The sequence below is a fragment of the Aspergillus candidus genome (assembly GCF_002847045.1).
Source record: "Aspergillus candidus strain CBS 102.13 unplaced genomic scaffold BDW47scaffold_18, whole genome shotgun sequence".
NCBI classification, from domain to species: domain Eukaryota; kingdom Fungi; phylum Ascomycota; class Eurotiomycetes; order Eurotiales; family Aspergillaceae; genus Aspergillus; species Aspergillus candidus.
This window is the reverse complement of record NW_020194023.1, coordinates 61,217-84,280: the sequence shown is the minus strand read 5'-3', so window position 1 is coordinate 84,280 and position 23,064 is coordinate 61,217. Positions and strand designations below refer to the sequence as shown.

The 23,064-nt window shown below is 52.8% G+C and overlaps 6 protein-coding genes across 6 annotated transcripts; all 6 read right to left on the bottom strand.

Moving 5' to 3' along the window:
• Nucleotides 1-28: 28 nt before the first annotated feature.
• BDW47DRAFT_104562 (uncharacterized protein) lies at nucleotides 29-1,357 on the bottom strand. Its single transcript, XM_024812354.1, has one exon. The coding sequence runs from the start codon at nucleotides 813-815 to the stop codon at nucleotides 555-557; it is 261 nt and encodes an 86-aa protein (XP_024672624.1). The 5' UTR covers nucleotides 816-1,357; the 3' UTR covers nucleotides 29-554.
• BDW47DRAFT_131238 (uncharacterized protein) lies at nucleotides 932-4,212 on the bottom strand. The gene is made up of 2 exons (XM_024817268.1): nucleotides 3,367-4,212; nucleotides 932-3,260 (listed from the first exon to the last, which is right to left on the bottom strand). The coding sequence occupies exons 1-2, from the start codon at nucleotides 3,762-3,764 to the stop codon at nucleotides 1,049-1,051; spliced, it is 2,610 nt and encodes an 869-aa protein (XP_024672623.1). The 5' UTR covers nucleotides 3,765-4,212; the 3' UTR covers nucleotides 932-1,048.
• A 7,634-nt stretch (nucleotides 4,213-11,846) lies between these two features.
• Nucleotides 11,847-13,410, bottom strand: BDW47DRAFT_21472 (putative C6 finger domain protein). Its single transcript, XM_024818467.1, has 2 exons — nucleotides 12,653-13,410; nucleotides 11,847-12,580 (listed from the first exon to the last, which is right to left on the bottom strand). The coding sequence occupies exons 1-2, from the start codon at nucleotides 12,996-12,998 to the stop codon at nucleotides 11,919-11,921; spliced, it is 1,008 nt and encodes a 335-aa protein (XP_024672622.1). The 5' UTR covers nucleotides 12,999-13,410; the 3' UTR covers nucleotides 11,847-11,918.
• Nucleotides 13,411-16,357: 2,947 nt separating this feature from the next.
• On the bottom strand, nucleotides 16,358-19,523 carry BDW47DRAFT_125149 (uncharacterized protein; the record flags this gene model as incomplete). Its single annotated transcript, XM_024816345.1, has 2 exons — nucleotides 16,358-19,234; nucleotides 19,305-19,523. The coding sequence occupies 2 exons, from the start codon at nucleotides 19,521-19,523 to the stop codon at nucleotides 16,358-16,360; spliced, it is 3,096 nt and encodes a 1,031-aa protein (XP_024672621.1).
• A 741-nt stretch (nucleotides 19,524-20,264) lies between these two features.
• On the bottom strand, nucleotides 20,265-21,174 carry BDW47DRAFT_125148 (dienelactone hydrolase family protein; the record flags this gene model as incomplete). The annotated part of the gene is made up of 4 exons (XM_024816344.1): nucleotides 20,265-20,872; nucleotides 20,922-20,969; nucleotides 21,021-21,091; nucleotides 21,146-21,174. 4 exons carry the CDS (start codon nucleotides 21,172-21,174, stop codon nucleotides 20,265-20,267), a joined length of 756 nt encoding a protein of 251 aa, XP_024672620.1.
• A 398-nt stretch (nucleotides 21,175-21,572) lies between these two features.
• Nucleotides 21,573-22,885, bottom strand: BDW47DRAFT_104548 (hemolysin-III family protein). Its single transcript, XM_024812353.1, has 2 exons — nucleotides 22,218-22,885; nucleotides 21,573-22,161 (listed from the first exon to the last, which is right to left on the bottom strand). Exons 1-2 carry the CDS (start codon nucleotides 22,797-22,799, stop codon nucleotides 21,736-21,738), a joined length of 1,008 nt encoding a protein of 335 aa, XP_024672619.1. The 5' UTR covers nucleotides 22,800-22,885; the 3' UTR covers nucleotides 21,573-21,735.
• Nucleotides 22,886-23,064: the final 179 nt, after the last annotated feature.

Below are 23,064 nucleotides of genomic sequence, written 5' to 3'. Positions count from 1 at the left end.
CGTGGGCGATCCGGCAGGCAACCATCCCGACCAGCTGTATGTTGGATGTCAAGACCCTACCACGCGCCGATTGGTGCCTTGGGTGGAATGGTTAAGACAACACGCATGCTTGCCTAGTACACATCGTCATCTTGTCAAGGTACTTGTCCCGGTAGAGCCATAGTTGTGATTCCAATTTAGGGCTGGTTCGGAGACCACTGCATCGGCTGTTACTCAATTCTACCAGGTTTATACACAAGTTTTCAAAGTGCTCTAGATAGGAAACAATCCGAAAATCAACTTGAAAGCAAATAGTGTAAAGTCCAAGGGAATTATCCTAGTCAACGACCAACGAAAGAATCAAAACAGATCTACGACTACTCATCCCCAACCCTACAACCACCCCCAAATCTATATCAAAACAAAACCTCGGAAAAGCAATCCGTCTATTCATCCTGCCTAGTGATCGAGAAATAAGAAAAGAAACAAACATGCGCACTTCTGCCCGGTATCCCTGACCCAAAACAAAACACAGAACAAAACACCCAGCTCCGAAATCGCAGGATTCTCAAAGGTCACACAAAAGCAAAACAGAGTCGGGACCGGGACAGACGCGGTTGTATCGAACAGTAATCAGCAATCAAGAAACGCACCGAAAGGGTGGGAAGAGGGAAAAGAAAGAAAGAGGAGACCGCCAGATGACAATGAAGACTGCGGCGAGAAGCCCGCAGGGAAAATGTCGACGGCTGAGACATCGAGATCGGGTCGTGCAGTAAGAATAGCTGTCGCATGGAATGAACATCAAGGTGTAAGTGAAAAGAAGAAAAGAAAAACATCAATCGTGTATGTTGGCCAACCCATCATGAACAAGGCTTCGCTTCTCTGAAACCCCGAGAAATAGATCCACGGGCAATCCAAACTCCGGCTCGTCTAGCGAGAACTCCTCCTGCGGTGGTCATCAAAGGGTCTATCGTTTCGTGGCGTGCGTCAACAGAAACATGCGAAGGGATGGAAGTGAAGAAAAGAAAATGGAAACGGGTAGAAAAGGGAAAAGAAAAGAAGGAAAAGATTAGAGACTCATGGTGAGCCACTCCCACTCCTGACTCGCACCCTGACCACCCGCAATGCTGTGGTTTGCCGGGTTCACCGCCGCCGGGGGCATAGCCGGCGCCAGAGGCACCACCTTGGACCGCCCCGATGGGCCGGCCTTGCTGGGGTCTTCCGTCTCGTCGGTGGCCTTCTCCAGCCGCCGCGGGCGTTTGGGAGCCACCGACATGGCGGCCCGCGCCTGACTGGCTTGGCTCGGCGGTGGGCCTCCGGCAGACGCAATCGTGCCGGTGGTGCTAGTGGAGGTAGTGGTGGGAGTGCTTGTCACCGGAGTGGCCTTGGGAGGCGCCGCCGCGATGGGGACCACCCCGGGGGCGCGTCCGGCCGGGCCCGAAGACCCCGCCGGCGGCGATTCCGACGTCGTGGCGCTCTGAGCCCGGCTCGACAAGGCCGACGGCGCGGCTGCCTGCGGCACCGAGTTCTTGCGGGACGACTTCTTGGAGGACCGCGAGGTGCCCACAGCGATGGCGTTGGCGCTGCTGCGGTTCCGTTTCTTGATCACGTCCGTCTTCAGTGAGAGCGGCCGCACGACCCCGTGCAGCTTGAGGAACAGCCCGCAGGCGTTACACAGCGGCTGTCCTTCTGGGTTGCGGCGCCACAGCGGCGTTGTCTGCGTGAAGCAGTTGGTGCACGTCGTCGGTCCGTTGCCGCCCGGCTCACCACCGCCGCTCCTCGGGCCGCCGGGGCTAGCGGGTCGGGACGGGGCCGCGCTGCTGAGCCCCGACTCGGGCGGGGTGTTGGGCGACGTGTGGGACGAGCCGGCGGCCATGCTCTGTCGCAGGAGCTGGGCCGCGTTGGGCGTGGACGAGGTGCGGGCGATCTTCGGCCGTCGCGGATCCTGCTCACGGTTCCGCACCTCGCTGACCGACGCGGCCGAGCCGTGCGTGCGGCCCAGGCTGCCACCCGGATTCCAGTCCGCGGGGGTGTCCATCATGTCAGCGGACCCAATCGTCACGTGCTTGCGATGCTGTCCGAAGCCCGGGAGCGAGTGGAAGGAGGCGGGAAACTGCGTATCCCACTGCATCCCCGCGGCGATCTCGGAGTCGTCGCCGAAATCCGTCGGCATCGCGAGACCGGCCCGCCCGACGCCGGGATCGTCGTCTTCGTTGTCCGACTCGCCCCCGAAGGAGAACATAGCGGCGTGGGAGCCGGGCGTGAAATCGGTGGGGTTCAGCACGTGGGTCGGATCGACGTGCTGGGGCTGCGGGATCGGGTAGCTGGGGGAATGGTGGGTTTGCTCGGGGGTGCTCTGGTTGAACACGTAGCGCGGCTGCAGGGACGCGGAGAGGTTGGAGCGCTGGGCAATGTATGGGGGGATGCGGCGCTGCTGCTGCGGCTGCTGCTGATGGTGGTGGGACCGCGACTCCAAGGGCATGTCAAAGTACATGTTCTGCTCACCATCGTAGGCCGGTTGCGGGGTCGATGCCGTCGACTGGTAGCCGGACGCGGGTGGCGAGAAGAATTCGGTGGAGTTCAGCGAAGAGGCCAGCGGGGTGTTGGCATAAAAGTTGCCAAACGCGTTGCCCGAGTTCATCGGCGACTCGCTCGGAGAGAAGGTGAACTGGGCGGCATAGGGACCGGCGGATGACAGGATCGGATCCTCGCCCAGGTTGAAGGTGTCGAGGCCGAACGGCACACCCGGCGAGGGGTGATGGCTGGGGTGGGTCGGATGATGGAGGGCGAAGCCCGAGGACGACGCATCGAGGGCGTAGTCGGGCACCCCGGCGGACAGATCCGGATCGTGGGCCAGCATGGCGTTGGACACCGGCGGCACCTGGGGCGAGGACTCGGCGGGTCGCTTGCGGGTGGGCACCTGCAGACCGTAGAACTGACGCTCGTCGATGGAGGTCTTCCGCACGCGCCGCGGGACGTAGCCAAACTCGCTGTTCTTCCGCGGGTCGTGGGCGGGTTGGGGGAGGGACGCCGGCACGGGTGTGGCCGATCCACCCATCTGCTCCCGGCGGGACTTGATCGGGATGGCGCCGGCCATCTCGGCGCGGGTGTTGGCCGGAGACACCTGATCGGAGGGGGATTCGAAGGGTACGATGAAGTCGTCGAGGCTCATGGGATCAGTCGGGTGTTCGGGGGCGGCCGCGGCGGTCGGGTCTTGGTCGGAGAGACGCAGTTGGGCGATACCACTGGGGCCAGAGGTGCTTAGACTCCTCACGGGCGGTCTACTCCATCCAATGGTGAGTCACGAAGCAAGGGAGATGATGGGGTCATACGCGGTGTGGCGAACCACACCAGCGGCCGTGTTTCCGCCAGAGGAAGGAGACATACCTGAACTGCTGCCGTCGTTCCAGTTCTTGTCGCTTCAAACTCACAGCCATCATGCGCCAGGTCAGGTTCTCCATGCGTTCCTGGTTAGGGAGCTGCGACTTGGTTCTAGAATATAGTTTCCATATCTGGGTGGCCAAAGGATCTCGTTTCTGCTGTTCATCGGGGCTGTCGACGGAGCCTCGTGGCGTACCGGAATTCCACTCGGGAAATAAGGAATCCTGGAGCAAGCCGTCTTGGAGACGGGCGGAGTCCGGGGGGCTGATGGGGGAGTCGAAGGAGAAATCATCGGAGAGTTGTGAGGCAGGATCGCGATAGCCAGCGCGGCCAGCGTCGGGGTATGCCGCGGTTTGAGTCGGTCGCACGCCCCCTAAACCTTGTCCGAGGGTCAACCCGGACATGATCGTGCGAACCTCTCTGATTGGAGGTCGACGAAGATCGGGGGGGGGGGAGGAAGGGGGATGAGGTGGGTGTGGTAGAGATGACGATAAGGCGCGTTGGACAGGAGTGATAGGAGGAAGGGCAGAGAAACGCACGATAAGCCGGAATTGGGAGGGGTGGTTGCAGAGAAGCTAGCGGTCAATGGGAGGGAACCACCAATTTCCGGCACCAAAAAAAATAAGAAAAAAACAAAAAAATAAACTAACGAAATAAAAAAAAAATAAAAAATCAAATAGAAAGTTAAATCAAAGGGAGAGGAAGTGGGAGAGGAGAGGGAAAAAGAGAGAGGGAGAGAGAGAGGGTCCGAGATGGGTGAAGAACGAGGCAGCACCAGAGAGGGGAAATAATTGGGGGCGCACGATTGGCCGCGATGACCAGCGCAAGCAAGGGCCCAAATGGAGCAGAAATGGGGAATGGAAGAGGAAGAAATTCCAGACTACCGCCGTAAACGAAGGACGGTCCAGGGTCGGATAGTTAATTATAATTAGTCTTGCAGGTGGCCGAGGGTGCAGGAGGCTAGCAGGGCCTAAAGTTTCGCCAGGCTGGAGGTTAGTATTGATTACTGGTGGAGGGAATGAGATCCATGGATCCTTGATGATATGATGGATCGATGGGGAGGAAGGGGAGGAAAGGATAGTCAGTACCTGGAGAGGATTGATGATGAGGTTGATGGCGAAAAACCAATCAATCTGATGAGGGATTGATGCAGATGGAGAGTCGCGTGTAGAAGTGCAGGAGGTAAGTTGGAGTAGCAATAGAAGAGTATACGACGCAGCCGATCCCGTGCACCGGATTGGAATGGGAACAATGATGTATCCCTCTTTGCTTTTCTTTCTTCTCCTTTAATCTTTCCTGATTGTAAATAAAATTAGGAAAACAATTTAACGAGCTTTGATTTTCTTTCTTTCTTTCTTGATTCCTTTTCTGTCTGATTGACCGTGACTCAGAGGTTAAAAATTCAATGGACTGGAGGGGCTAGACCCTCCAGGCGCACATGGTCACAGCCAGGACGATGCAATGGATGTCACGAGGGATTTGACAGGAGATATCGAGATTCAACTGAATCGATGTAAATGAGAGAGACGGGAGGAAGAAAGAAGAAAAGAGAGAAAGAGACAGAGAAGGAGAGAGAGAGGGAGAGAGAGAAAGTGACGGGAAGAAGAGAATAAGAAATGTTATGCTGGATGGAGGATGCAGTGGAGGAGAGACGAACGCGGTATTACTGGTCCGTACTTTACACCGTCCAATTCTGATGGGAACAGCGGGAACCAGAAAATCAGACTCAGTATCTGGATATACTAATGATACTTTGTACTTATACAACTATTCATCAGCCTTGATTCATGTCGCTTTGAATCCGTTTAAATTTATGGATATTTATTTCACATTGTATTCATCTTTATATCATCATCCACATATCATCATCATCCATCTGATCTGGTTTCATTCTCCATATAAACATACAATACCATACACCGTAATACCCATACCGGTGGCAAGACAGCGGAATCGGCCGCTTGCACGCCGGACCCACAATATCTGGGCTGCAGTAGTCGACCCTCCCCATCTATCTATTAATCAATCCATTATATCATGACCATGGTCATACTATCATCTCCTCCTTCCTTCTTTCATACCTACTGGCTACAGATGCAGACCAGATTAACAACCCAACAATCCCGATCACTAGATTAAAAATAAAAATCATATCCCCACTTCATCCAACCTCGTATACAATGTAAATAAACAAATAAATAGTTAATAATAAATAATCAACACGGAGTCTGGAAATGGGTTTATACCTACCTGGGTTCAAGGAACCTAAACGATGCGGTGCATCTTGGTCGAGTTCGATCATCCAATGATCGGGGCTCGATCGTTTTGGCCATGGTTTACTTTAGTTTATTACTACCTGGTAAGGTACTCCGTACTATGGGGATGCTTTGCACTTGTCCACGTTGATGTCTCTTCCAGCATGGAGGATACTATGTATACCGACATATGCAGGAGACCCTATAACAGCCACTGTACTACCTAAGTGCCTAGTTAGGGTACGTCATCGCAGCAATAAACAACCCAACAATTCAATATATCAAAAGAGACAAAACAAGAAGAGAAGATAATTACCATCCGTATCCATCCTCCACCAGCACAGCCATAAAGCTTGTCCCCATAACCATGCCTAAAAATGAACAAAAAAACATTCCACTATCACATTCCACCTCACCCAAACAGACTCCAACACTGACAAGATATGACAGGCACCGTGTCTCTGATCCAATCCAACACAACACAAGCTTTATCACAAGCCTACACCAGTAAAAACAGTCGAAAAAGTAAGATAAATCCCCACGGTGGGTCTGGGTCAAAACCAAAACCGCCCAACTCATTTCATGCAGACGACCCAGCTGAGCTAACAAACCCGACTTTTCAGCACTGGGCGGACTCGGGGCCGTTCTCCGTGGACTATACGGGACTACTATACCCGAGAGACAATGTTCTACACTAGGACTTTAGGCTAGTAGGACTCGGTAGTGGAAGGAGGAGGATGAGGAGGAGAACTAAAGTACGTACTAGAGTAGGTGGGAGGTGAACTAGCGATAGCCTAAATAGCTTACTTTATCGTACTTTATGGTCAGGGTTTTTTTTTTTTTTAACTTTTAACGTATTCGAGATTGGTGGGACTGATTGACATTAAGGATATCTAAGAATAAATAAGAAAAATTAAGGATAAATAAGAATATGCCAGAACATATAAAAAGAATCGAATTACTAAGTAAGTGAATGATCAACTGCCAAGCTTAAATAAAGTACCAAAAAAGAAACAGAATCGAACAAACAGAAAGAAAGAAACAGGGAAAGGGAAAGTTAAAATTTCACTGAACCAAAAATTGGGTCAGGGTTGAACTGTTTCCAGGTAACAGTGATTTCCTCCGTTCATCGGAGAGTATATATCCAGTCACCGGTGAAAAGGTGTGGACTCCGGATCTAGGAGGAAAGGAAAGAGAAAGATAGAGGATGGTGGAAAAATCACTAGGGGCGGGGCGGACGAGATGAACGGTTTTGGTGGGTTTTGTTGGTTCGGGGGTCCTAGTTGACCAGGTGCCTTACTACTGAGGTGGTATACAGCGGAACGGTGCATCTGGCTGGCCTGCTCCTTTGGCTATTCACCGGTAGTAATGAATAGGTCGGAAAACAAATCCCATCTCCGATCCCAGCTCCGAAATGGACGGGAAAGTAGACCAAAAGGAAGTAAAAGTGGAAAGGAAGCCGGAAAAGAAGAAGAGAAGGATGCGCTGGCCCCAGAGGGCTCCCAAGCTATACCACTCTCCGTTCCTATCTTACCCGATAGACGTACAGACCTGGTAATTTACCTTCATACGGTAACGACGGTCATGGCATTTCCTAGGAAACTACCAGCCCATGTAGGTACCTACTAAACCTTCCCCTCCCGGTAAAGCTCAAAGATTCAGATTGATTCGAGCCCCACTTTGGATGGTCTTGCGGGGCTCTGTCATCTAACCGGGAGGTTGTCCATCGCAGGGCCCTAACCTAAAAATGGTAGTAGTGGGTGCTTTTTGCTGCTTGCTCTGCTGTTATTTTGGTGGACGCTGGTCAGGCTGCTGGTCAAAGGCGATGGATCAGTCACCGCCGTCATCATCATTGCTTGATCAGCATTCCTTTCCGGGTTTTTTGGGCGAAAGGATCTTCCACATGTCTTGTCCACGCACTTTCTGCTCTTCCTTCCCGGTCGGTCCTATTTACTTGTGTTGATGAGGCTGTGAGAAGCGACAAATAATCAGGGAGGGATCATCGAAGCCGGAGGGATTGTCCCCGGGCGTGGCGACAGGCAACAGGCAACCGGCAATTATGAAAACCGCCAAGCTGGAGGGTCCAACGCCAATCCATTGGCAGGGCTAACCATGAGGGGATCAAAGTGCGACTCGCAACGAAGCATTGTCTAGCGCCAGCTCTGAGCACAGCTTTAGTACAGCTCTGGCACAGCTCCAAGCACAGGACAGCTATGGGTGTTAGTACCCGGTGGTCAGCTATTTTCGAGACAGCTATTCGAGCCTCTCGAAGGGTTTGCCAGCTGAAGCCAGCCAGCCAGCCCCACAGAGGATAAGGATAATATCGAGGATGGACCACGAGGGGGCCCACCGCCACTAACAGGCTAACAGGCTAACAGCAGCAACTGTGGATTGATATTCGTGGGTAAACGACAATCCCAGATAAACCCTTTAGATAAGCTGATAAGAATGTAATTAGCCGTGGTCATCAATGATAGCGATAATCATGTTGTCAGGGGAATTGGAAACGGAAAATCCCCACGATTTGCACATCGTTCCTAAGACGGAAGTACCAAAGTACCTCCACCACCACATAAACAAAAAAAAAATAATGTAAAAGAAAGAATGAAAAGAAAGATAAATGATTCAAACCCTGTCAGTCGGGTTGAATCGTAAACTCGATTCATGGCAGCAAACTGCACTCCGCCCACAAGGGTAATCCAGAAGCGAGAGAAGGAGGGGAATTGAATTGAGTGGCGACGCCTCATCGGCCCACCAAACCGCTCCAATTCCTAGCGCAACGCAACGGCCACTGCTCGAATCAAATCAACATTCATGTTCAGTAAGATCAATTAATAAAATCGTCATAAGCAAACAATACTTAACCGACGTCACAACGGGGCCATACCAATGACGATAGATAATCCATCGATCTTTCGTATTGCTCGCACAATAAATAAATAGCGATAGTAAAACACCAGGGTGCCTCGGTTCCGTTTGGACCCGGAATTGTCGCTGTCGCATCCGGTGGAGCCACTACACCGTTCTGGAGCTAACTCCAATGCTCCATATTGAATATGAATACGGAGTAGTCAGGGTCGGTCCCGAGTATCGACCACTATCTGACACCTTCGCCATCGTGAAGATCAGGACAACAATAACAACGCCCTGGAAGATCCCGGCGACTGACGTAGTCATCGCTGGACAAAGGCGGCCCATGCAGTGGATATCTGGAGAAAAAAAAGACCAGTGGCCGTCGTCGTCCCACTGAAGGAGCCACGCTAGTTCGACGCGGAGCAGTCTGGTGATCGTCCCGGTGGTAGTTAGTGACGATGATGTCAGGAATCGAGCCAGCTGGCGACAGCCTTCTTCTGTATCGGACGATTGAGACCCATCCCATCCCATCTGGGGCGAAAAGTAGGGTTTCAAGATGCATCGAGCAGGGGTTCAAAACGGGCTGTGCCGTCCGGAGTATTGGCTGGCTGGCAATATCGAACGGGGGCCCGTGTTTGCGATCATCGTGCAATATCAAGTCGGACGGAAAGTAATCATGACCATTTTGGTTGGATGCAGCGATCATCCCACCTTTTTCTCTTTTTCCTTATGCTTTCATTTGTTTTTCTTATTTCGTTAACTTTTAGTGTGTTTTTTTCTTTTTGATTTTGCTTGTGGATTGTCCCCCTTGGTGGTAATGTAGCAGCCAAGAATTGTATGCGGGTGCGGCGGATCGGATGGAAATGCAATTGACTAGCAATTAGTAGTAGCCGGGGGGAACCGAGCACCGGGCCGCGAGGCGTGCATGCGGCGTGGCTTTAAAAGGATGGTACCCGCTGTTTTCCATATCAGAGTGGTAGGAAAGGTTCGAAGAAGTAGTGAGCTGCGTGGGCTGATCTAGACCTGGTCAGATTGTGTGGTGGTGGTGGTGGTGGTGTCGGGGGATACAGGCTGGATATGGTGGTACCCACTTCCTTCATATACCTCGGGGTATATATATGTATAATATATAAAGAAAGGCAGAAAAGATAAACGATAAGAAACAATAACAGTAACTGACCAGATCCAAAGCAGTCACCAAAAGTATCAAATATCAGTCACCAAAACAAACAGCAAGCACAGGGGAAAAGAAGCATTATGTACTGCTAACAACAGTCGGTCAAGATCGGGCAGGCAACAATGATAACCGCACAGCTTCAGATAAGAAGACGGGAAGACACACGTCATGCCGGTCACGTCAGTGCAGGATGGGAGACCCTGTCACCCATCAATGGTGGTTTATCTTTGGGGGATGATAAGGGTGATGGAGGAAATTGGCTGGGTAGATAGGTAGGTAGTGCTGTAGATGAGTTGATATACTGATGAGAGGGGTCACGCCGCGGAAAAACAGAATCTGTTTCATTTGCGAGAGGTATCGGAATGAGGTGTTTGGAAAACCTGGGTGATAGTTGTCCAGCTTAAGGTTGAGTGGACTAGGTGGTAGATAGCTTGGGGGGTGGTTATTGGTTACTCTGGCTTACAGCTGTCACTACTCCTGCTGGGCTTCTATTGTTCCGTCCGACTACTACTAACTGTTCTACTCTTACTGTTACAAGTAAAAGTCAACGTTAAAATACTATATACAGATCGAGATATACAGACAACACGCATAATTTTATACCTTTCTACCGCATCAAGAACCACCACTATCCCAAGAAGAACTGGCACGTATATCCAACTCACCATAAACCTACCTCCATACTACCTACATTGTACCAGTCCCAGAATACAGTGTAGTATACAACATACCCCCGAGATAACCGATTCTCTCCTCACATGACTTCAGCATCATCGACAGAACCAATTAGGTAGGTCTAGCGAGTTACCTAGATAGCGGTGTGCACACGCTACATCCGGTACGCTGCATACATACACACGTGCATACATATACTCGGTAGATATGCACCAAGCTACGTGTACATAGATACGGCACAGCAATATATAACACGCAAAGGCCCCCAAACCATGCACCTGCACCAAGAACATGGAATCAATAACCGCAGGATACAACAGTAGGCTCTGTACTCATATGTATCTCTAGTTGAAAGGATACTCTCGCGGATAGTAGATACTCATCACCTCTTACCGGCTATTCCTACTCCTGATAAAGTATGTCGCGCTGCTCTATTGCTGTATGTATGTACGTATAGCTTATATCAGATAGTAAGTAAGGTACCCAAGCTCACTACTGCCTATCTAATCTACTTAGTTACCTATCTTGCCTAACGTACCTAACTTTGTTGTATACATCCATATGAATCCATCGGTGTATATGCATAATATACAGATACCCATATAGTGAGACGTTGTGGAACATAGGTAGAGTAGTACGATGGACTAGCTTTGCTGAGAGAAGAACGAGGTTATTTAGGACTGTCCATCGTGTAACACATATGATGTTATATAACATAAGAAAGATAGGTGGGATCCGTAGACAAGTGTAAGAACCCAACATGGCATCATAATCTAAGTTAGTAGACGAGGACTATATAATCCCTCCCATCCGTCCCTCACCCTTCTACTCCCTCTCACTCTTCTAATCAACCTAACCAACATCCCACCCATCTATCATGATGATGATCTGCAAACATGCAGCCAGTCTAGATCAATACATATATAGAAGATATCCCCACCCAATCCAATCTATTAAAATAATAAAGACGATCGTGGAACAGAACGGCATATAACGTGGAAACATAAGATATAGTAAATGGAGGAAGAACATCAGGGTGAAAACCGCCAGACGAGGGTAGACCATGCAGGATGTAGATAGATAGACAGATAAGTAGGTAGAATCAGACGCCGTTGGACCAGGGTATGGCTGGATATAATGTAAGGCGGGAGGTGATAGGTTGGTATCCCAGTGTGTATATATATAAGTAGACTGGGGTCACCCAATCGGTCTATCGCCACTGGTGAACTCAACTCGTCCAGTGACGTGGACAGTGGACTGCAATGCCGAAAGTAGACCACGGATCTAGCAAAAAAAGACCGGAGTGAAGACAAAGATGAATCGAACGTCTGCCGGACGGATATTCTTTCTAGAGCAGTTTCGACTGATTCGAAAAACAAGGTAGGTAGGTTCCCGTGCAAGAAGCGAATAAAATGCCACCCAAACCATCTGCGCCCGCTAATAACAACTGGAAGTTTAAAGTGTCCAATGAAAAAAAAAAAAAAAGACAACAAAGGGGGGAAAAAAAGAAGAAAGCATCCAAAGAGAAGAAAAATAGAAAGGAGGCATTGAAATGGCCATAAAATCTAGGCCAGTCTACAAATCAGACGGTCTAGTCATCACCCCGGAGACGCCCCCGGATGGCCATGTCCCATGGGTGGTCCCCCGTTGAACGGCGGTTGCTGCGACGGATCGCCCGCAAACATGGGGTACTGCACCATGTTCATGGATGACATGCCGTGGACGTCTGGCCAGCCGGGATATCCCACCGCGGTTGGTTGACCCGGGTAGGAGACGGACATCGCGGCCGTGGGGAGATCCGACGGTGGGGGGCTCTGCGGGTGGACGGGGCCGCCGGTGAAGGACTGCGCGGGGCTGGTCACGCGGCGTTTGAGATCGGGGGGCATGGGCGGATACGAGTTCGGATTCGGGGGGTAGGGCTGCGCGGACATGTCTGGCGGCGCGGCGAACGGCATGGATCGCGGGGGCATCTGCCAGACGGAGCCATCCGGTTGGAGGGCGTACGTTGAGGCCGGGCTGAGGGCTTGGGATTGGGAAGGGACGGTGGGAGTGCTCGGGATGGTGGAGGGGGCGGGCACCGGGGCCATGGCGTTCGGGGGTGGGCTCCACATGGCGGAAGGCATACTGTTCATCATGGCCGGTTTCCCGCCGGCTATGTTGGCGAGCAATTGCGGATCGGAGATGGTGGTGAACTCGTCCCACGGGACGGAGGGATCTAACGGGGGAGCGGCGGTGAATTCGGCGGTCCCTACCGGCGGGCCTGATCCTCCCTCTTGGTCAGTCACTGGGCGGGTGGATTTCGGGCTCGGGGCAATAGATGGGCGCCACCAACCTGGTACGAAGGATGCCATGGGATCGGCGGCAAAGGCGCTGGGGTTGAAGGTCGTTCCGTCGGGACCGGAGCTCAGCGGCATGGGGGGATAGGGAAAGAAGGCGTCGGGCTGGTCGCCGCCGCCGCCCACCGGCGGGGGTGAGGAGGAGGCAGTGGAGGGGTCGGTGGAGGCGGATTCGAGTTGGGAGTTGGGGCGCGATTTCTTCTCGACGGGGGGCTGCTGGTCGACAGGGTAGAACTGGCACTCCTTGCGCAGGCGGATGCAGTTCTCGCAGCGACCCTGGGCGTCGCCGGCCGCGACGAGACATCGGATTTTCCGCCGTCGGCAATGGACTGCATTTCGCATGAGTGACCGGGGAGACTCTCTAACGGGTCAAAACATTCTCAGACAAGGGAGATGAAAAGACGCACCACATGCGACCGACGTGCGATGGTACCCGAGTTTATTGCGCTTCTTGTCGGCGGAGGGGTCCATGACGAGGCTCTGGGAGTTGGGGGTGGAGGTCATGCTTTCGAGAACGGCGGGCATCGCTCCAGGGGAGAAGGCGAGGAAGCGGAACCCCAAGACGGAGGGCGCATCAATGGCACCACACCAGCGGCGGATGGGGGGGAAGATGGGATGGGCGGGTCAGGACGTGTCGTGGACGGAGACTAAGAGTCGCGGAGGGAGGGGGGTGGTTCGCAACGGTCGACCATCTAAACGTAGGCGGAACGGAGATCGCACCGAGAGAACAAAAGGGAATGGAGGAGAGATAGGGATCTCTCGACGGCGACAGCGCAGGATAGTCGAGAACGACCGAATGCCCTGAATCTCCGGTGGTTGTAGGGGCAGTCGATGGATAGGCTGTTAGGATGTTTCAGGCGGATTAGTTGCAGGTCGGCGGAACCCACCCACGACCGGAGTTGCAGGGGACGGTGTTTTCGTCAGAGGTTAGAGAGGAAGAAGGTCGTGAGGAAGGAAGCCGGGAGTGATCAAAGAATAAGAGCCGAAAGACAGCCCCAGGAGAGAAAAGGGAAGAATCAGGAGAGGGGATAGGGTATCATTCGAGTAATATGAGGGTCGACGATGACTGGAGGAGGGAAGCGGAGGGAATGGGTGGAATGTATCAAATGAGAGGGAGTATGTCACAGAAAGTGCAGGGTAAATTGGCCCACGGGGAAAGGGGTGGGGGGGGGAAAGAATAGTAGCTGGCCCACGAGGGGAATTGGTAGAAGTTATTAGAATTAGATTAGGAGTGTAGTGTTCTAGAAGGATATTCTGGGGGTTCGAATTGGGATCAGGATTGGGATTGGATTAGGGGCAGGGCTGATGGAGTGGAGGAAATCAGCATGACACTGGGCTGAAGGATTGATAGAATGGAAGAATGGAAGGGAGGAATGGGGAAAGAATCGGAGGGAAGAAAAGAAAAGAAGAGGAATCAGAGAGGTTGATAATCCATGATCTATTGCAAAATGATATTGACTTAGGCTTAGATGGATCGGATTTGACTTTGACCAAATTAAGCTACGTTGGCGTCAGGGGACAACCATATATAGATACCGGTATACTCTTAGGACATCTTAGTATCTGAATATCACTCGGAGATCGTATAGGATCTCGACTACACTAGGAAAAACCCAGGATACAAAGAAGGTACGAAATCCAACAAAGATGGAAGGAAATGAAGACAATATGGTCAAGGGAAATGGAGATGAGGGAAACGATAGAAAAGGAAGAATCCACAGTGGATAAGGGTCCGGACGAAAGAGGCAAGTCATCGACCGGATCTCTGAGTGGACAGCTGAACGATGGACCAGAGCTGAATCTGCTGATATTGACTCCTGATATCGATCTGTCAACCTAGACTATAGGATAGTATACAGTATGTGTAGATACTAGAGGATACTCTCTACCATCACACATCCAATGCCAGTATAGGTAGTATAGGCAGGACTCCAGAGATAGAAGGGGAAAGAGGAAGAGAAGAGGGAAAAAAAAAAGGTCCAGATAATAATAGAAGGACAGGACAACCCCTGATCCCTTCCACCTCCCCCGTCGGTTCCAATGGGTATCATGATTCCTCCCATTTGAATGGACCAGCCAACCATGGGAGTGGAGTCCGGACTGCATTTGCCCAGAGAAAGACGTCGAGTAAAGAAGAGAGAAAGATGTTCGAGAAGAGTCAAAACTAAGATGAGACCCCGGTCTAAACCCATCGAGGTTTAGATCGGACAGAGGAGTCGTCATCAGTTATTTGACCGCATCCCGATGATTGGCCGACCCAACCTCATTTATCCATCCATCGATTCATTCTTTCTTCATTTCTCTTGATTCGAATCTCTCGCGTTTGCTTGATTCGGTTTGATCTCTTTCTATTTCAATTCTTGGTTTCCATGGAACTCATTGTTGAGGATGGTTTCATCATCTATAAATAATCGAGAGAGAAGCACCGCCACAGATCTGTCAAATTAAGGGGTGGGCCGACTCAAGGTTTAATTAGGGATCATATCTGCATCCTAGTCTCTTGGCATGCGAGCATATAAGTTCACCGACTTGGACACTGGAGACCATATTGAGCATAATATTATATATAATAACGAAAATTACTAAGAGAAGAATGACGAAGAGAATCTTAACATCCATTAGCAGAAGAAGCAGAAAATACCGCAACGAGAATCTTATGATTAAAAGAGGAGCCTATGGAACAGGGCTACTAGTCTGACCTTATTTTCTCCTTAGTCCCTACACCTCTATATTAGAGAAAGATATTTATTTGTAATTCAGCCACGACTCAGTCGACGTGGAGATTGCTCCATTCGTCATTCTCGTCTTCTTTATTCTGATCCCAGTCCCTCCATGCTGTAATAGGATCGGTCTCCAGACGGGGGTCCTCGCTACGTAAGCGGAGGCTGGGATCGTCGGGGTAATTTTATTCATTCCTATTGACTCGAGGATAATATCCTATATTATATACTATATACTATGTACTATTATATACTATTTTACTATATACTATTATACTATTATACTATTATACTCGGTAGACTCAGCATACTAGATAGTAGACTCCGTACTCGTAGTATATCCAGATGATGACAGCTGCAGGGACTGAACTCAATGCAACCCCGGTCCCTCCTGCATGAAGCATGCGAGTCCGACAAATTCTCCGAGCCCCACCTGGACTCTATATCCGCTGTAGAATAAGACGGAGTCCCCGTAGTAGATAGAGTACGGGACTCTCGGTATGGCTGAACCATATCCCATATTAATAACGGTTAATTATAGTATAGTTCACTCGACAATCTGACCACACACAGGACAGTCATTTTATATATAGTAGTCAAGAAATCATTCTAATCTAATTCTCCACGCCGGCTGTTTCACCTCGGCCACTTGACTGCTTTGGGATCTGACGCTGACCATGTGTTTTACGTGGCCTCGGCTTTCGATGCTCTTAACTTCCTGTTGGCATCGGTACTATTTTACATGCACTCTGTTAGCATAATATATGTTGAGATGTTAGGTGGCAGAGTACACAATGCATAGATAGACATATACTACTTGGTTCAATGTAGTAACTTTTGATGATCTCTGCACAACCATACAGGTATCAAACATGATGACCATTATCCACCTCCAATCTCAATCCTATACACAATCACCCATATCCTCGCATATACCATGCTCAACACATATACACCATCTCAACATACACAATCACCCCCTCAGTACCCAACAATAGACGGATTCCGACTCCCCGCCTCCCCAACCCGAAGCACAACCTTCACACACAACGCCCGCGCCTCGCGCACACAGCACGCCACACAAGTCCGCCCAACCCGTCCCACAATCGCATGGTACCCGACCGCCGCGCACCACGCCCGCGCGAACGTCTCTTTCTCCCGACTCCCCCGCGCATCCACAACCACCACCTCCTCGTGGCTCAGCCCAATGCTCTGCGCGAACGACGTCCCCGGCGCGTGTGGGCCCGGCAGCCCATCCAGCCCCACCGTGCGGTACGAGAAGCTGCGATGCAGCGGGTGGCCCGGCAGTCGCCGGTGATGGCGTAGGTGCGGCTGCTGCTGGCCCTGCTCGCCCTGGTACGAGATGAACCCCGCGGGCGTGCGACACTCGTGGCTGGTGATGTACCGCACGTTGTACTTGAGCGGGAACTGCACGATGTGGGGCTCGGAGAACTGGTGCGTGTCTTCGGATTCCGTCTCCAGGCTGAACGACATGGTCGCGCGCTTGGAGCTCGCGCGGTGCTCGCTGGCGGACTGCAGCGGCGACGGCAGGTCCGTGAACGAGAGGTCGTCGAAGTCGATCTGCACCCGCGCGGCTTGTTCCAGCGGGGGGTCTTGGGGCAGCGAAAACGTCCCGCTGGTGAGGCCGCCCATGCCGAACGGCGAGGAGTCGATGGACAGCCGCTGGCCGGCTTTGATGCGCGCTGTGCCCTGCATGGCGGGCGGCTCGAGCGTGTCGACTTCCAGCCAGGTGTCGTCGAGACGGTCGCCCGTGTTGGTGTTCAGCGGGAGGATGGCGCAGCCCATCCAGGCGAGGCAGTGCTTGGTGCCTGGGAGGGGGGCCAGCACGCGTCCGACCACGCACTCCTTGCTCCACCAGCTGCGGCCGTTGTAGGCGAATCCGCCGTGGAGGTTTGCTAGCGGGCCTAGCTTGGCCATCGCGTCGGGGGTGTTTTCTAACACTGTTCCCAGCAGCACGTGGCTGATCATGTCGCCGGGCAGGACGAAGCCCGACAGCCACGTGCGTGACACCCAGCCGCCGATGGCGCTGGAGCCGGGGCTCTCGTTCCCTGGGGTATGGAGGAGAAGAGGCCGGTAGGATCGCGTGCGCGTGTACATGTCGCTTGGTTTGAGGGTCGACGCTATATGCTCCGGCGGGGCGTTGTGCACCGGTCGGCAGAAGGCGTCCAGCGTCTGCTGGCTGAGCTCCCCCTCGCCGAGGCTGAACCGCAGACGCTTCTTCAGGTCGTCCATCTGCGGCCAGCCGACCATCTCGGCGAACACGTACAGCCCGACCAGCTGCTGGTCGACGCGGCCTGGGATCAGGTTGCACTTCCACGCAGACTCGGTGTTATCCTGGTGCGTTGCCGGCGGCGTCGGTGTCGACGGTCGGTGTCGCAGACTCTCTAAGAACGCCAGGTGGCGGCGCTTCGCGGCGGCCTTTTGCTGCGTCGACCGCACCCCAGGCTGCTGCTGCTGCTGCTGCAGCTGCTGCTTCCGCGGGAACTCGCCAGCCTCGATAACGCCGTAGCTGAAATCAAAACTGTCCATGAACCGCCGCGCGGCCACCAGGTCCCAGTCGACTTTCTTCGTCCGCAGCTGGTCGAAGTTCTGCACGTCGCGTGCGGAAATGGTCAGACCGCCGCTGCGACGGAGGAACCCCACGCGCACGCTCGCGTCCAGTCGGAGCAGCAGCTCCGCTGACAGCAGCATCTGGATGAGGAACCACTTGCGCTCCAGCGACGGGAACACCCACGGCCTGTCACTCTGCGACGAGTCGAAAAAGTCTCCGTCCACGTGGGGTGCCGACTCCCACAGCAGCTGCCCGGCATGCAGTCGCCAGTCCACATAGCAAAAGTCAAACCACGCCCCCGGCGTCGCAAGCACCGTGGTGATCGCCTTAATCTGCGCCTTCAGCCCGCGCGGCTCGTCCACCCCAACAGTCATAAACCGCGACGGCGGAAACAGGAACTTCGTAAACAAGCCCGTATACAGCTGTCCCGCACTCTCCACATCAAGGATCGTCCCCGCCGCATTCCCCTCCTTATGCAGTATATCATTGCGCAGCTCCTTCAAAAACTGCAACCTATTAACGAGCGCCTGCAGCTCAATATCCCGCACCCCGATCCGCTTCCACGCGCTCGGCCCATTACCCAAGAGCTGCTTCCGATCGTGGTTCGTCCCGTCCTTGCACTGCGCATACGGCTCCCCATGATGCTCCATCAGCTCGTACGCCTCAACAGCACTCAAGTTCGTCAGCCGCAGCCACCCATTCTGCTGACCGCTCCTCGTCTGCGGCGTGAAAGTCGCCGCGTCCCCGACGGGGATCTCCAGGAAGTGGCTGAACCCCACAGTCCCGGGCTCGATCCCGTTCATGGTCAGCATGTTCGGCACCTCGAACAGCCCCACATCGAACGTCGCCCGCTTCGGCGCCTTCACCTTCGACCACCGCGTCAGCTGCACGGACGTCTCGCCCTCGTTCACCCATCCCTCGGGTACAGGCAGGTGCGCATGCAGCGTGCACAGCGTGTACGTCGCGTGCGGCAGAAGCTGCCTATCCCAGAGGTTCTGGATAGACGAGTCGTGGTCGTCGAGGGGGAAGATCACGATCGGGTAGAACTGGCGATACTTGCCCTTCTCGAGCAGGAAGTACGGCGCCCCGGAAAATATATGCTCAATGTCATCCCGCCCAAGCACGGTGTCGATAGACGTCACACGGTGATACTCCCCCGCTCGACGCTTCGGCTCCCGCTCAACCTGCGGCTGGACGATGCCCTCGCGGGGACTAGGCGGCGGAGAGGGGACCACGCCTGGTGGTACTGTGACGGCCGGGATCTTCGGTGCTGAATTCGAGCGTTTCTACCTGCCGTTAGAATACTTCATTCCCTCCTTTCTTCCATCTCCCCGAAGGATTAAGTGCACCACTTACTAGAGGCAGCTCGTCCTTCTCAGGAGGCGGCGACGGCGGAGCGGATGCAGAAATCTTCGACGGCCGACGCAGCAGACCCTGGAATAAGCCTGATCCGCGCCTCACGCTGTGGAAATCGGGCAGCGAGGTGCGTCTGCGCGCGCGCTCTTTCACGATTCCGTCTTGTTCGGGCTGCGTGCCGCCTGAGATGGAGTGGCGGCGGCCGAAAAAGAGTGGCATGTTGGTTTCGGAGTTGGCGTCGTTTGACGCTGTGAATGCGGTGATTGTATGTGTGGTTGGTCAGTATGACCTTTGCGTGAACGTCAATGAAAGGTCACTAGTGAGTTGTCGATCGGTCTCACGACACGGCCATGAGTCTGTAAGATAGGTATGTGTAAACCGCGCTGATAGTTCGCCTTGACTATGTATGTATGTATGTATGTATGTATAATGTGGTTGGTATGGTTTGCTTTGACTTGGCTTCTGGTTTCGTTGGAGGCGCAAGAATACTGAGCTAGGGCTGGTAAAGTAAAACGAGGGCTACGTTAGAGGCAACTAAAACCAATCCCACCTCAAGAAACGATCATTCTAGCCCGGCTGGTCCGACCGGAAGAACAGACCAGCCAACTCACTTCTCCCATACGACATGGGTGCTAACCATGGTGGAAGGAAAGTGTATGTTTATAGTGGTGACGTCTTCGCGGTCTCGCCGCCGGGTCCACTTGCTTACCAGATGGGGAAGTTTGTTTGCCCTAGGTATCATTCTTATTCTGATTCTTATTTTCTAATAATATTCTGACTGTTGATTTATGATTGTATATCTGGGATAAATTGAAGTCATTTATTCATTATTTGATATTTGTCACGTTTTCGCCTTTGTGCCGTGGTGACGGGGTGGTTCACAGCGAAATGCAAGACTAACTACCTAACTAACATTCCAAGAAATTGAAGCATTCCAGACACCCCACTCCCAAGAATACTTTAAGCATGCTTGTGCAAAAAGTCCAACACAGTCCTATACCCCCTCTCATACTCCTTCTTCACCTCCGCATCCTCCAGATCCGAGCGCGCCGCCATCCACCCATGGATCTGCGTCGCGAACGTCTCCACATAATGCTCCGCCTTCTTCAGATTCGCCCCGAACGCCTCTACATCCTTCGGGTTCTCGTCCTTGGACGCCAAAAGCGCCATCGGGATCCCCACGGCCTTGGCATCATCCGGAGCCAGCATGGCCGGATGACACTGCACAGCCGCCTTGAACGTCTTGTTCTCGGCGCCGGAGGCAAGGCACGCGATCTTGCCGCCCCAGCAGTAGCCCAGGATGGACCATTCAAAGGTACCGCCCGGGGCGAGCTTGTTCGCTTCCGACACGACGCCCGGGATCTTGGAGAGCGTGTCGGGCGGGGAGGCCTTGGTTTGGAAGAAGTTGCCGAGCTTCTGCTTGTGCTCGTCGGTTTGGGGTGGGAACCAGGAGATGTCTGCTGGTTGGCCTTGGAAGAAGTCGGGCATGAAGACGCGGTACTTTTGCGTATTGGCGGTGGAGAGGATGTCGGCGCCTTGGATGGTTTGGTCGAAGAAGCCGAAGATGTCTGTATTTGTTAGTTGGGTTGGAAAGGTGGGAGGTGAGGGGGGACTTACCGTAGACGACTAGGATGGCTTTGGTGGCTGACTCGGGGCCGGTCACGTCTGATATAGTCAGTAATGTGTAGGGGGAGTTGGGTCGGTTGTTGGACGTACAGGTCTTCAGGCCATTGATGGTCTTGTATTCGCCCTTGGCTTGGTAGCCCTTGGCGACGACGGGGGGGATACTAATGCCGTTAGCTGGCTGAGGGAATTCAGCGATTTCTGTTCAATATACGTACGAGCAGCAGGCCTTGCTAACACCAGACATGTTGGACGATGAACAATGGATGGAGCGAATAGGACGAAATGTGGTCGTAAGTGGTTTGAAAGACGCGAGGAAGGACCTTCGCAGTGGGGTAGTCAGAAGCTGTCGGGAGAGCATTAATGAGAATACCACGGAAACAACGTACAGGATAGTTGTCAGAGATTTGGATCGGATATATAATGGCAGCAACTGAACTAAGGTACAAGAGAAAAAGAACCGAAGTGTTACAACAGGCGAGATTTCTCGGATGATGCAGAACCCCGCCGATCGACGTCATTTCGGCTGTGCCCCGGTTATGCCGGTGCTGATTCAGCTGAAGCATTCCACTGGCTATTTTTATTTTATACAATCTACCGATTATCAATCTACTTCTACATCATACATGGATCAGACAGCAGCTGTTTTTGAAGCACAATCTTGTTCATATCGTTGGATATTAAAAGACTACCACTCGCCAATTGGTTTTGGTCGAAGGTCAAGATAAGACATGCTAACACACCCCATCCTCAAATCTATCACCAAATCAGTGAGCACACAACCCGTGGTAACTAAACTCCACGCCCTTCAGCAAGCCAGCGACATGCGCTGCAATGGATAACACCACAAAAACATGCCATAGCGCATGAGATCCACCCCATAAATCGAACCGGCCGGGGTAGAGGCATTCTGGGAACCGCGTCTGCACACACTCAGTCCTCTGCTCGTCCGAGAAGAACGAACGTAGAAAGATAGTAGAACAGCAGAGGGTAATGGAAAACTCACAATCCATAGCCAACAGCCAAGGATGAGACAGGCTCCCTCGAGGAGATACCATCCCACCCCAATGCCCATCACGTACGCCGTTCCCCAATTTATCCACGCGTGTCCGATGGGCGCAAACGCCGACAGCCCAGTCGCGACGAGCACGCCCACCCTAAACAGACGGTGGTCTTCGCTTTTGTACCTGGGGCTCAGCAGTACGATGCCCGATAGGATCGACAAGACCGTGATCTACGCGTCTGGTCAGCACATTATAAGGGCATAGTCATGAAACAACAGTGACAGACAAGCCCCCAATAAAAGAACTTTATACGCGGAAAACAGTAAAACCCGAAATGCAGCCCGCTCACGAAATCACCCATCGTGAGCGCGATGATCCCTACGTAGTCGACTGCCAGCCATACTTCGGCTACTCTTTCCGAGTGGTTGAGAAGGGTGTGGTAGAAAGTCGAGGCGAGGAGGCAGCCTGTTGCTGTGAGTAGCTGCGCGACGATGATGCCCCAGTCGAAGGGGGTCAGTCTGTCGCCGTACTTGGTGACCAGGTAGGTGTAGAGGGTGGAGTGCGTTAGTAGGAGGATGAGGAGGACGGCGGGGACGAGGTGCGTGTGGATGTTGGCTGTTTCGTTGTGATGGGAGAAGATGCTAGCGAGGGAGATGAGGACATTGTTACTGGAGGGGCGGTAGGAGGTTAGGATGTGAGGGTTTGGGTCTGCCCAAGGGGGGAGGTCTTTGATTTTGAGCAGGTAGCTCTTGGTCTTATCCTTCTCTTTGCATGTATGGTGTTGTTCTTGTTTCTGTCGGGAGAGATGATCGTGCTCGGCAGACGGCGAGAATGTCGTGGAACGAAGACGAAGAGCGTTTAGGGTCATTTTCTCTGTGTCTTGACGTGATGTCGAATGTCTGTGTCTCGTACTCCGTACCGTATGACATTCTCGGGGATACGGCCTTATAAAAAGCGGAATCGATCGGCATCGGCCGACGGAAGCGAGCATAACCCGATGATGGCTGGAAGGTGCGAGGCTTCAATCGCTCTAATTCTACGGCAGGAGTGTGGTGACCTGAGCTTCCCCGTCTTCGTAGATCCATAGAATTTGTTCATTGGCATTTCCTATAGACGTCTGTCGTCTGCAACCC